This window comes from Mya arenaria, chromosome 2 (genome assembly GCF_026914265.1).
Source record: "Mya arenaria isolate MELC-2E11 chromosome 2, ASM2691426v1".
Lineage (NCBI taxonomy): Eukaryota > Metazoa > Mollusca > Bivalvia > Myida > Myidae > Mya > Mya arenaria.
In genome coordinates this window covers 664,849-677,536 of record NC_069123.1, presented here as the reverse complement: position 1 = coordinate 677,536, position 12,688 = coordinate 664,849, and the positions used below count along the sequence as shown (strand labels likewise).

Below are 12,688 nucleotides of genomic sequence, written 5' to 3'. Positions count from 1 at the left end.
GGTGTGAAACAAATATGAAATCATACATTAGCTTGGCTACAACGTAAATACAAAAAAAGTTTATGCTACTGAGGGTTTTAAGTGTAATATTGGGACAAGGCAGGGAGATTTATATTCTCCAATTTTATTTAATCTTTTTATCAATGATCTATGTCAATATCTTAAAGATAGTTGTAACCAGGGTGTTTTTATCACGGACAATATTCCTGATACATATACACTGTTTACTGTACGCAGATGATGTGGCAAATTGTGCTGATACTGCCATAAACCTTCAACGACAATTAAACGCTATTTCCGACTTCTGTAATGAATATGGGATGCATCTGAAAAAACCCTGAAATTATTGTATTTAGAAACGGAGGCCCATTACGCCAGTATGAAAATTGGACACTTAATGGTAACATCGTCAGAATTACATCGATGTACAAATATATGGGTTTATTGTTTACTCCCAACATTATCTTGGTCTGCAGCTAAATCCAAATTAGCAGTTCAGGCAAGGAAAGCTATTTTTTCAATTAAAAACTATCAGTTGTCATTTGGTACGTTTAATCATAATGAATTTTTTAAACTTTTTGATACAATGGTCTCCCCGATACTGATATTTTGCTCAGAAATTTGGGGATTCAAGGAATGTAATGAGATTGAAAAAGTACAGCTTTTCTTTTGTAAATATTTTCTCGGAGTTAAGAGTTCTGTAAATAATTGTGTGGCTTTAGGTGAATGTGGTAGATTACCAATGTCCACTATTTATGTCTCGAAATGTGTAAAATATTGGTGCAAAGTATTACAAATGCCTGAAAGTAGATTCCCTAGAAATTCATATATTATGATAAAAAATCTGGATAGTTTAGGTAGGCGTACTTGGGCAACTTATATAAAAGAAATATTGTTTACATATGGCTTTGGGTATGCTTGGATTGCCCAGGATGTGGGAGATATAAATATATTTATGTGTCATTTTAAAATAAGAATTGCTGATTGTTGTAGACAAACATGGCTTGGTGATGTAAATAATTCCTCACGTTGTGATACTTATAAATGCTTTAAGTCTTTATTGAATGTTGAATGGGGAGTGTCATTGCTTGCATCAAGGCAGCATATGGGGAGTGCCATTGCCTGCATCAAGGCAACATATGGGGAGTGTCATTGCCTGCATCAAGGCAGTATATGGGGAGTGTCATCAAGGCAGCATATGGGGAGTGTCATTGCTTGCATCAAGGCAGCATATGGGGAGTGTCCTTGCCTGCATCAAGGCAGCATATGGGAAGTCATTGCCTGCATCAAGGCAGCATATGGGGAGTGTCAATGCCTGCATCAAAGCAGCATATGGGGAGTGTCATTGCCTGCATCAAGGCAGTATATGGGGAGTGTCATCAAGGCAGCATATGGGGAGTGTCATTGCCTGCATCAAGGCAGCATATGGGAAGTCATTGCCTGCATCAAGGCAGCATATGGGGAGTGTCACTGCCTGCATCAAGGCAGCATGTGGGAGTGTCATTGCCTGCATCAAGGCAGTATATGGGGAGTGTCATTGCCTGCATCAAGGCAGTATATGGGGAGTGTCATCAAGGCAGCATATGGGGAGTGTCATTGCCTGCATCAAGGCAGCATATGGGAAGTCATTTCCTGCATCAAGGCAGCATATGGGGAGTGTCATTGCCTGCATCAAGGCAGCATATGGGGAGGGTCATTGCCTGCATCAAGGCAGCATTATGGGGAGTGTCATTGCCTGCATCAAGGTAGTATATGGGGGAAGTCATTGCCTGCATCAAGGCAGCATATGGGGAGTGTCATTGCCTGCATCAAGGCAGCATATGGGGAGTGTCATTGCCTGCATCAAGGCAGCATGTGGGGAGTGTCATTGTCTGCATCAAGGCAGCTTGTGGGGGAAGTCATTGGCAAGATTTAGAACATCTAGTCATAAACTTCACATTGAAATTGGTCGCTTTTTTTGTATTGATAGAAATGATCGCTTTTGTATTTATTGTTTATTGGATAAAGACATACTTGCTATTGAAGATGAATATCATGTATTTTTTAAGTGTTCAAGATTTAATGACATCCGGGAAAATTATTTGTTCTCTTGGTATCGTGGAAATACTGACATTTTTCATTTCTATAATATGATGGCATCGGAAAATGTTACCCATATCAAATCCATTGCTCTTTACATTCATAAACTCATGTTAGCTATAGATAACACTTAACTTGTTAACCAAGAGACACAACTCTTATTAAGTTACATATATGCATTTTGTTATATTTGATTTGCATTGTAACATGTATTATGGGCTGGAGGCCTTTCATTGAATAAACTTTCGTTCGTTCTTTCGTTAAGGATAATTACAGTAAAAATGCTTGAAAAAGAGGACTCCAAATAATAATTTTATTGCACTTCTTAGTACAAATTTGTTACACATGTTTTATACTCTGCAAACATAATTCTGTAACAAAGGAAAAAAGATATATTGAGTACCAGGGTGATAATTTAACTACTTGAAGTGTATCAATTTACAGTCTAATATTCAGTAGTACATTTCTTTACAAAATTGGATTTAAACCTTGCCTATTCGGCATGCATATAGGTGTATATTGACTGTTGCAATAAATTTCACTTTTAAAGCAATAACAACTGTGTATGAAGCCATATGTCCACTTCCAATAATCTTGCTAGGTGTATACTTGTATGCAAACACATCTTTATGGACAAATGTCTTTTCAAGTTATATTTTGCACCTGAATTGTTCACAATGTCGGTGTTTTTTGCACAGTTAAGTTGTACCCACTACCCGACCTAAATCATCTAAAGCGTCTGTAAACGTGTTGTCCATGTCTAGTAAAAGTCCTGAAAACAAATTAAACGTAAAATAAGATAATTAAAAAAAAAATGCCATCAAACATGTATTGGGATAAAGTTGAAAAATTAGATATTAATACCAATTTATGATTAAGAAGGGCAAATATATCTTAGCTATTAAGATTTGACATGATTTATATTCTTACTAAGACATAATAAAACATGTTCAGTAAGAGAAGCAAATATAGTATCATGTTTATTATTATATGTAACTGAATTTTTTAACAATGAAGCATCATACTGAATACATGATACTTAATGAAAGCTTAATCAGCCATTTCATTGGCTGGAAATAAAACAAGAGCATCATGGCACAAACACCAACACTCGTCTGTGATTCTCAGTCTAAAGACAGGCATTACTCAACAATTATGAATTATGGGCTTTGCTTTCCATTTGTTCAAATGTCTCTCGCAACATGTGTACCAAGAGTTGAACAATTCTGAGTGATGACCAAGTTTAAAGTGTTTTTAAGCCAAAGTTAACGCTGAGACTATGACAATATCCAAAAAGAAATTCTCAAAAAAAGCAGATTAGCTAAAAATGTTCTGTGGGATATACCTGTACTTGTTTCACTGGAAGCTATGAATGTCAGAAGCAGGGGTGATTTGTTGATTTGTACAACCTGCAATTACAACATATGTTCAGCAGAGGTTCACATTTTAAAATGCATAGTTAAACAAGATTTCCTAAGAATAAATGAGACAAAGTTGAGGTACGGTAGATTTAGATTCGTAGAACTAGCAACAATTTGGAATATTTAAAATCTCTACTAAAAACATATGCTGGTGTTTAACTTCACACTGTCATCTATCAATTTTCTGAGTTTCACCAAATGCAATCTTTGAAGCATAAACTGGACAAATACCAAAGTTTGAGGGGAGATAACTTCTTAATTTCAGAAGAAAGCACCCTTGCATTGTGTAATTTTCACATTGCCATCTATTAATGTTCCAGATTTCACAGTAATGCTACTAAAAATTTGTTTGTGTTAAAAAATAAACAAGTGAACATAACAAAATGCCCAGAAGTCATATTTCTTGCAGTGTGCACAACTTCACATTACCAATTAGTTATCAATTCCTTCAAGAAAATTTCAAGTTCTGCTCTGGACAAAACTTAAATGAAGAAGGGACAAAATAAGAATGAGTGAAAACAGTTATTGAATTCACAATGCCTTTCCTCACTATTTTTTTCAAACATGTGCCTGGCCTGGCATACTAAAGAACATTTTTTTTTTACTAACAATACATTAGTTCATATGAATATTTACTTACCTGGTAATGCTCGTAGAAACAGACGATTGACTTATTAGAAGACATCCCAAGCTTGCTGGCTTGACTTGCAGCCAGGCCGAATGTTCCAAGAAAGTTGTGCTTTAACACTTGGTCTGGAGCCTGGTCAGTGGCCACTGTAATTGTAAAGAAAGATGTATAACCATAATGTTAATAAAGTATGGACTTTTTTGAACTGATAATGTATGTGCTGTTACAGTGTAATCATCTAAGAAAGTCTTGTACTACATGTACTCTATTTCTGATGTATTAAAACTTTAACAATAGATCATGATTTATGCAGGCTGGATTGCAAATGTTATGTGTGTGGCTAAGAATCAGCCGCCCGGTTAGCTTAGTTGGTTAGAGTGCTGTGCTAGTGTTCCGGTGGTCTTAGGTTTGAGCCCCACACCAAGTGCACTTTTACTGCCAGGACCAATTTACAAAATACGAAATTGATCAATAGATTCATCTGATGCTATTTCAAGCTCACTTGCAAAATGTACTAAATATTTGTAATTAAATATTATACATGTACTATTTCTCAGCCAGTAATCATGATATGTATTCACTTTATCCTTAGTAAAATATCCTTATCGTGATAGAAAGGCCTCATGTATTTTATTTAGGGCATTTTACTATAGGTCAAAAGAAAACAATTTAATATGAAAACTATTGAATTATCATCCCATAAATAGTCCTTTTTCCAGATACTGCTTGTTTTAAACTGCACAGTTTCACACTGCACAGTTTCACTCTCAATTCAAAACAATGACTCTCGTAAAAAGAGAATTTAGTGCAACATCCAGCTAAAATTGTCTACGGTAATATATTTTTGTCATACCTTTAAAGACAGGTACTCCATCTCTGTCTGTGATCACAATTGCCATCAGACCTTCAACGCTAAAACACAACAAGCCAGACTACATTGTTTAACAATTCCGAAAATAAATAGTACGCATAGTCAAAGAACAGCGCTAAGGTAGCGCAAAATAGAGCTTCCGTTTTTTCAAAAATCCTTATAGCATAATTTAAGACTTTTAACTTCTTAAAATATTTTCTAATAAATAATTCAATCTAAAGACTTAATACCTCTTCATGAGCCTGGTGAAATAGACTTTTAGTTCCTGTAAAAGAGTACATACATATTAACAGGGGAGAACTGTAATTTGCATCCATATTTTTGCCAGGATAATTTCATTATATCATAATAACATGCAATGTACAAAATGTACATGAACAGCTGTGATGTGCACACCCACTTTTCATTTATAATAACATAATTAAAATGTAATGACAGCTTTAACATGTGGGATGGTTCATACCAAAATCAGTAAATAAAACTGTCAGGATTATGATTGTTATTTATACAAATTTTAAAACATGGTTTGTTTACAATAATTAGAAAATATTACCTCAGTGGCCATTGTGACACCAATTTCTACTTTCATTTCCTGGTATGAGTTATTTCCCTTGAAATATCAAGAAATAGTCCCTAACAACATCGTAGTAATATATAAAGAAATAAAATATATTTTCGCATATTAAAGCCTTAAAAAGTAGCAAAATTATAAGAAAAATTGATGTTAAAAATGAATTAAATATTCCTGTATAGACTTAATTGTGCCTTCAGATAGAACCAGTTTTTTATTTCGCCCTATTTTTACGCGGAATTGTTTACATCAGTTGTTGTTTGGCTGTCAAGATGTCAGTCATCACAAAAGTTCCCGAGCCAAATATATACGAAGAAATATGTAAAGGTATGATGCTAGTTGATTCAATCACATTTTTATTTATTTTCAAGTCGTAAAATCTAGTTAGAACTAATTTATTCTCACTGACATTTCGGAAAACGTTTAGGTTTATATACTCGCGAAAATACATTACAAATAATGAAATATTTAATTTACTTTTCGTATGTGTTTACATCGTTTGTCGTTTAAGTTGTATGATAAAACAATAGTCCAAATAAATGTAGATTAAAATTTTCTTTGGTTATTTTTGATATGGCAATAGTTTTTATATGACATGCTTTTTGCAGAGTTCTCTGGATACAAACAAATCAGAGAGGACGATGAACTCTCAGTGGCTACAGACTACCAGGACTATGATCCTTCAAAACACAATCCAGTGTTCTTCGGGAAAATGTACAGCCACATTCCGACTGATACACTGGCATATGAAGAAGTTGATGTTGCCCAGACTCATCCATCAGTAATTGGTTACGCTTTCACAGAGAAGCCAACAAAGTCACCATCTCCACCGCCTACTCCTGTGCCTTCAAAATATGAATGTATGTTACTTATGAGCCAATTGGCTAGACATTTATGAAAGCTTATGACATTGTTAACTGTAAAGAATGTGAGAGAGGTCTAATGGTATCGTCGTCTGCCTCTCACTCAAGAGGTTGTTTGTTTGATCTTCACCATGGGTACTTTTTAATGACCTCTCAAAAAGGACACTTGTACTAGTTTTATCCATGAAACAGACAGAAGGTTGTTAAAATATCAGCTTTCAACTGTCTTAACAATCAAGCTTATGAAATTACTGGTAGTATAAACGAACAACATTGTTGTTAACTTTTTCAAGTGAAATCTAATAATGTGTTATTTTAAAAAAAATGTATTTAAGATAAAGATTTAAGTAAGCTGATTACAAGTGTGTCCTTGAAACTTCCAGAGTGGTAAAGATTTGAAAGTTAACAACGATGTTGTTATCAACATTCGTTAATTTTAACGTAGTATTGAATAATCATTCCAATATGTACTTCTATTAATTGTACTTGTTTGTAAGTATGCAGTCTCTGTACCAGTTTATTGTGACAATTTTGAAAGTACTCTTATTTTGGTAACCATTATGTCCATACATAGTCCTTACCATTATAAACTCTTTCAGAGTTCACAGTTACCGTTTTAAAAGTAAGTTTAAAACCATTGGTATGATCATATGGCCATATGTGTTCAACATACAAAGACAAAGCGTCCATGCAAGACCCATGTCCCCAATTTTAAGAACAAGGTCACACTAAGTGTTTGTTCCCAATGGAATGCTGCATATAAGGACATAAAGTATATGTGGTTGTGTCCGGGCTGTAATTTTCCCTTGTTTTATTATTTAAGGTAGCCCCAGTGAATATCTAGAGCACCATGTTTTCCCAGTTCTTCTACCTGCAATGGAGAGAATGCTTGAACAAGCAAAGAAGGAAAAGTGCTTTGAGGTATGTTATAATGAATTTGTTTGGAATTATCTATAATAAATAAAAATAACAAGGAAAACAGCAGATCATTTCTTACTGCAAGTTTACTTTAATGATCAATCATTCACCAGAATCTGAATCTACCAAACCCTTATCATAATATAAATTGAAACTGCACAAGCACAACACAGAGTCACCCTGATTTTCTAAGTTCTTGAGAAGTATATTGTCTTTATTTATGAAATTATTCAAGATCTTGAGAAGTATAAATTTTTCGTTTTGTTGAATATACTTAAATACCTCGATCTTGATGTTGTCAGTCTTTCATCATGAATTCAAAATAAGGTAGCAATGGTCAGGTGCTTATCCACATCTATTGATGAATGGAATTATTTCTAGTTATACATCTTTTTTGTGTTTCATGACACCAGAACTTTATGTTGTTAGCGCTGTATGGAATGTCAATTTATTTTCAGAGAAAAAGAACAAAATTTGATGCCCTTGACTACGTAACTGAGTTTTTATACAAGTAAGTTACATCAAATTCCACTTAATTTTGATATAAGTATAAGAAAATTAAAAACCTGTTTACAGTTATAGAAATCAAAAACATATTATTAAAACCCCCAAATAGTTACAAATCTTTCTTTTTACATATTATTAAAAAACTTATATAGTAACGAATATATTTGTTGACACATTATTAAAAAAAATAGTAACAAATAGAATTGTTGACATATTGTTAAAAAATAAAGTGACAAATAGAACTGTTGACATATTATTAAAAAAACATATAGTTACAAATTAAATTGTTGAAATATTATTTAACAAACATATAATTGTAAAGTTAAAAATCTGTATAGTTATGAATAAAATTGTTGACATACTCGTACTATAACAAAAACATATAGTTACAAGAATAATTCTCACTTGTTTTAACTATTACAGCAACAATTCTGCTAGAAAAGATAAACCAAAGACAAATCTGGAAGACATTCCGTTTGTAAAAGATTGGCTGAAAGATCAGTAAGTAGTTTGATGTGTTTTGTTTATTAAACTACTTGGCTTGGTGGACACTCAGTTACTGCATTTATGGTATGTCCTGTGTAGCCAAACAAAAAACAAACATGTGTCAGGATGTCCAGTTTCACGGAACAAAATCAATGTGTCAAAAGTATGTCCTTTATAAAAGTAAATGCTTTCATGTTTTTTAAATTCTACATGCTATATATATATAGCAACACTAAAAAGATGTTTTGTATATATGTGAGAACATCCTTTATATTTGTATATTAATCTATCTATATATGTACATCCTTAATATTTACACTTTGTCCTTTATATTTCAGTCCACGGCCACCATTACCACTGTCTTTGATCTGGACGGAAGACGAAGCTGCTCTCAAAATCCAGGCTTTCTGGAGGGGTTACCAGGTACATGTGGTTTACATTCAAATTAGTTCAATGGAGATCATTTATTTATTTATTTTTAAATGTAATTCAATCATGTTGCAAATTTAAAACCTAGCAAATAACTCAAATTTACCAAAGCTTTTCGTTGATTAAATGATATCAGCACAATTTTTAAACCTTAAAAAAATGATCAAAACAAACAAAATTGAAAAAAATGACCAAGCAAGAATGAAACAATCTACATAGAAAATACATTTTAATTGATTTTAATTAAATATTGTAGACATTAATGAACTGAAATGATCAGGTTTGTCTGAGAACTTTTCTGTGATAGAAATCAGGCCCCAATTTCTCAAAACTTCTTAAGCTTAACAGTAGCTTATTTCAATTAGCCAAAACCCATACTTAAATTGAAATTTGATAAGTGAAAAATGGTTTATTGTGATTATCATCAAGATAGTTCATATCTTAAGTATAAAAATTGTTAAGGAAGTAAATATTACACAAATTATTGAAAAACCAAAATAGTGAGATTAGCTTAATCCTGTTATGAGGGACTTAAGAAGTTTCGAGAAATTGGGGCCAGGTGATCATTTACTAATTGTCCTTGCTGAAAAGACCAAGAAGACTTCCTACTTGTGGTTCTTAAACCAACATCATCATTGGTTAGAGGCAGACACCTATACAATAAAACCAACCCATTTATTCCAGATGAAAGTTAGTGTTCGAAAACTATTGCAGTTTCAAACTTGTGTACTTGAAAATGTCTTGGTTTGGTATCTGCATATTGCCTGATCTTTAATTGAAATTGTTTGAAATTGGACTGATTTCCTGGACTTTTTCAAGCGACCAATTACTCAGCATAAAAGATAATATATCATGGACATGGACAATGTCAAAATAAATTTATGAAATAATATTTGAAAAACATTCAAGTTGTTTCATGACGCATTTGTTTCATCTCCCTTCAGGTTCGCAAAGATCCAGAGGTACAGGAGCTACGCCAGTGGCAGGCAGAATGGCGTGAGGAAAAGGGTGATGTATCGCGCCGTGTAAGCGACTTTTGGGAGAAAAAGATGCCAGAATCTCCAAACAACACCAACGAAAGTATAACCCCAGAAAATAAATCGACAGAAAATAAAACAGACACTGTAAAGACTCCACCTGTGTGATCCAGACTCTGAGTAAACATGTTTACTTCTAGTACTGTTGCATTTTGTATAAAATGAAATATTTGGTTCAAATTTTCTTTTCATTATTTTTTGGCTATCAATTAAGTGTAAATGATGGTTTTTCTAATATCCCTGTACTGAATGAGCTATTCATTATATTAAATGGATGTATGGGACTTATTGTACAGAACCAGGACATCTATGAAAGTCTGTTTAGTATATATTCTATTTAAACACAAACAAATTTGCAATCTTTTATTTGTCTGGGAATCTGTGTTTTTGTCATTAATTGATACATTAAATTGCTTGTGATAATATTGAATTATATTTTTGTTCTAAAATGCATATACATTCTGTGATATTTTTGTTTTATATTTTGAACTTCACATATGTATGACAAAACAGTTTTTGTTTGGAAAATACATTTTTGGTCATAAATCTTCAAAAAAAATTGTTATAACTGTTGTCAATACTGTTTACAACACTTCCTTTTAAATTTAAGATCTTATTACTACTCCCACATAGGTTAACCATGGAAGTAGGTTATTTATATGTGATGCATATCTATCACATTCTCATTCATCAGAGGTTTGATCGTGATAAATCTAATGCATTGTATCATCACTCTGGTGAAGGAGAATGAAACTCTGTATTTGAATGGCTGACAAGTCCGGCCTATCAATTGACTTGTGCTTTGATGACAACCCTTTTGTTTTGCTTACTGACATAAGTGCAAGTGGGCAATATGTAACTTTGATGTGGATGGGGACTTGTTTTGTCTTAAACAAGGTGTATCAGATTGATGAAAAAAATACGATTTTACTATAATGACTGCTAAATCGGCTTGTCCACATGTTTTTCAGTGGTGTACTCTCTATTGACAAATCTGATTTGCTAATTTTTAACTGAAAATTGTCACTGGTCAGTAAACAAAAAAAATTACACATTGTATGGATTTTGTTTTTTATTTAAAAGTCTTCTATGACCACTGATGTTATATGTTTTACTTTCCCTGTTACTACCTGGGTTCATACAATAAGCTATTGTATGGGAATAAATCACTTTTTTCAGAATACGTTTTAGCCTGTCTGTTTTTCGAAGAATTGTTATAGGATGGTGTCAGGGGTGGCATTGTGCTACAACTTTTGTCTTGGCCTTAATTAAAAATACTTTACAAGACATTCACACATAACACTAAGGCTAGGGCTTATTGCTTCAATATTTCTGCGGTTAATCAGTCGCTGATGTCAATATGTCACCCCAATGAATGGGGGAGACATATTTTGTTTGCACTTTCTGTCAGTCAGTCTGTGCGTCACACTTCAATTCCGCACAATAACCTGAGAAGGCTAGGGCCTAGGAACTTCATACTTGGTATGCAGGCTGGTCATGATCAGTATATGACCCCTATTGATTTTGTGATTAGAAGGTCAAAGGCCAAGGTCTGAGTGACCTTGAGGTGAAAAAATGGTTTCTGTGGTGAAGATCCGTTGGGTCATGGATCTTCATACTTGGTATGAAAGTTGGTCATGGCCAGTAGATAACCCCTATTGATTTTGAGATCAGTAGGTTAAAGGTCATGGTTTTGGTGACCTTCAGGTGAAAAACGATATGTTGGCGCTGACCTAAATGTAAAGCTGAAATATGGTTTTCACTCAGTTACTGAAGAAAGCTTCCATCCAGGAGCTTCATACTTGGTATGCCTGTTGGTCATGACTAGTAGATGACCCCTATTGATTTTATGATCAGAAGGTCAAGGTCGTATTAACTTTGAGTTGAAAAAAAAACGGTTTCAGCTCGATAACTGTAGAACACTTGCATCCAGGATCTTCATACTTGGTATGCCAGTTGGTCATTTGGTCATGACTAGTTGATGACCCCTAATGATTTTTGGAGCAGAAGGTCAAGGTCAAGGTGACCTTGAGGTTTAAAACGATGTTTTCCCGTTGAATAACTAAATGACGCTTGCACCAGGAAACTTAGTACTTGGTATACCAGTTGGTCATGACTAGTTGATGACTCCTAATGCTTTTGGGATCAGACGGTCAAAGGTCAAGGTTGTGATGACCTAGAGGTGAAAAAACGGTTTGCGCCCAATAACTAAAGAACACTTGCACCCAGGAATATATATAGTACTTTGAAGAATATGAAGCAAAAGATATATCAGATCGTGTTAATTAGGGCCTCGTAAAAAAGTGTGGATGCCCTATAGTCTGTCTGTGATAAAAAACAAATTATTTTATTAATTACTTATCAGCCGTTCAGGATATCAAATTCATAATGTCTAAACTTCCTCACAGTAACAATACACACTTTTGTGACAGGTAATGTAACTAATGCTTAAATATTGACAGATTTATGGCCCCTTTTGCCCTTTGTATACTAAGAAATATTATGACAATTTTTATGCTCCCAGTAGGAACCATAATCCTATCATGATATTTATCAAATTATCTCCCCTAAACCATTTTTTCATAATTGTTTATTGTCTGGATAATAACTTCAAATCTACTGATAGGATTAGATTAAACTTTGTTTATAGATAAATGGCAAAGAGAGGAAGGTCATAATTGGTGCTTGTCTAGGCCATAACTTCAAAACTACTGATGGGATTTAAAATAAAACTTGGTATATAGATATATGTCATTGAGAAGAAGTGCAGTGCACAAACACCATACTCTTATCTTGCATATTTTTAAGTTATCTCCCCTTAACCTTTTTCCATAATAAGTGCTTGTCCGGGCCATAACTTCAAAACTGCTGATGGGAT

At 33.7% G+C, this 12,688-nt stretch overlaps 2 protein-coding genes across 2 annotated transcripts; one reads left to right on the top strand and one right to left on the bottom strand.

Annotated features, from left to right (window-relative positions):
• Positions 1-2,378: 2,378 nt before the first annotated feature.
• LOC128218778 (ragulator complex protein LAMTOR3-like) lies at positions 2,379-5,637 on the bottom strand. Its single transcript, XM_052926471.1, has 6 exons — positions 5,553-5,637; positions 5,230-5,264; positions 4,982-5,040; positions 4,141-4,274; positions 3,425-3,488; positions 2,379-2,851 (listed from the first exon to the last, which is right to left on the bottom strand). Exons 1-6 carry the CDS (start codon positions 5,586-5,588, stop codon positions 2,778-2,780), a joined length of 402 nt encoding a protein of 133 aa, XP_052782431.1. The 5' UTR covers positions 5,589-5,637; the 3' UTR covers positions 2,379-2,777.
• A 123-nt stretch (positions 5,638-5,760) lies between these two features.
• LOC128220454 (IQ domain-containing protein K-like) lies at positions 5,761-10,993 on the top strand. The gene is made up of 7 exons (XM_052928865.1): positions 5,761-5,897; positions 6,179-6,430; positions 7,257-7,354; positions 7,810-7,862; positions 8,282-8,359; positions 8,683-8,767; positions 9,718-10,993. Exons 1-7 carry the CDS (start codon positions 5,843-5,845, stop codon positions 9,916-9,918), a joined length of 822 nt encoding a protein of 273 aa, XP_052784825.1. The 5' UTR covers positions 5,761-5,842; the 3' UTR covers positions 9,919-10,993.
• The last annotated feature ends 1,695 nt before the right edge of the window (positions 10,994-12,688 follow it).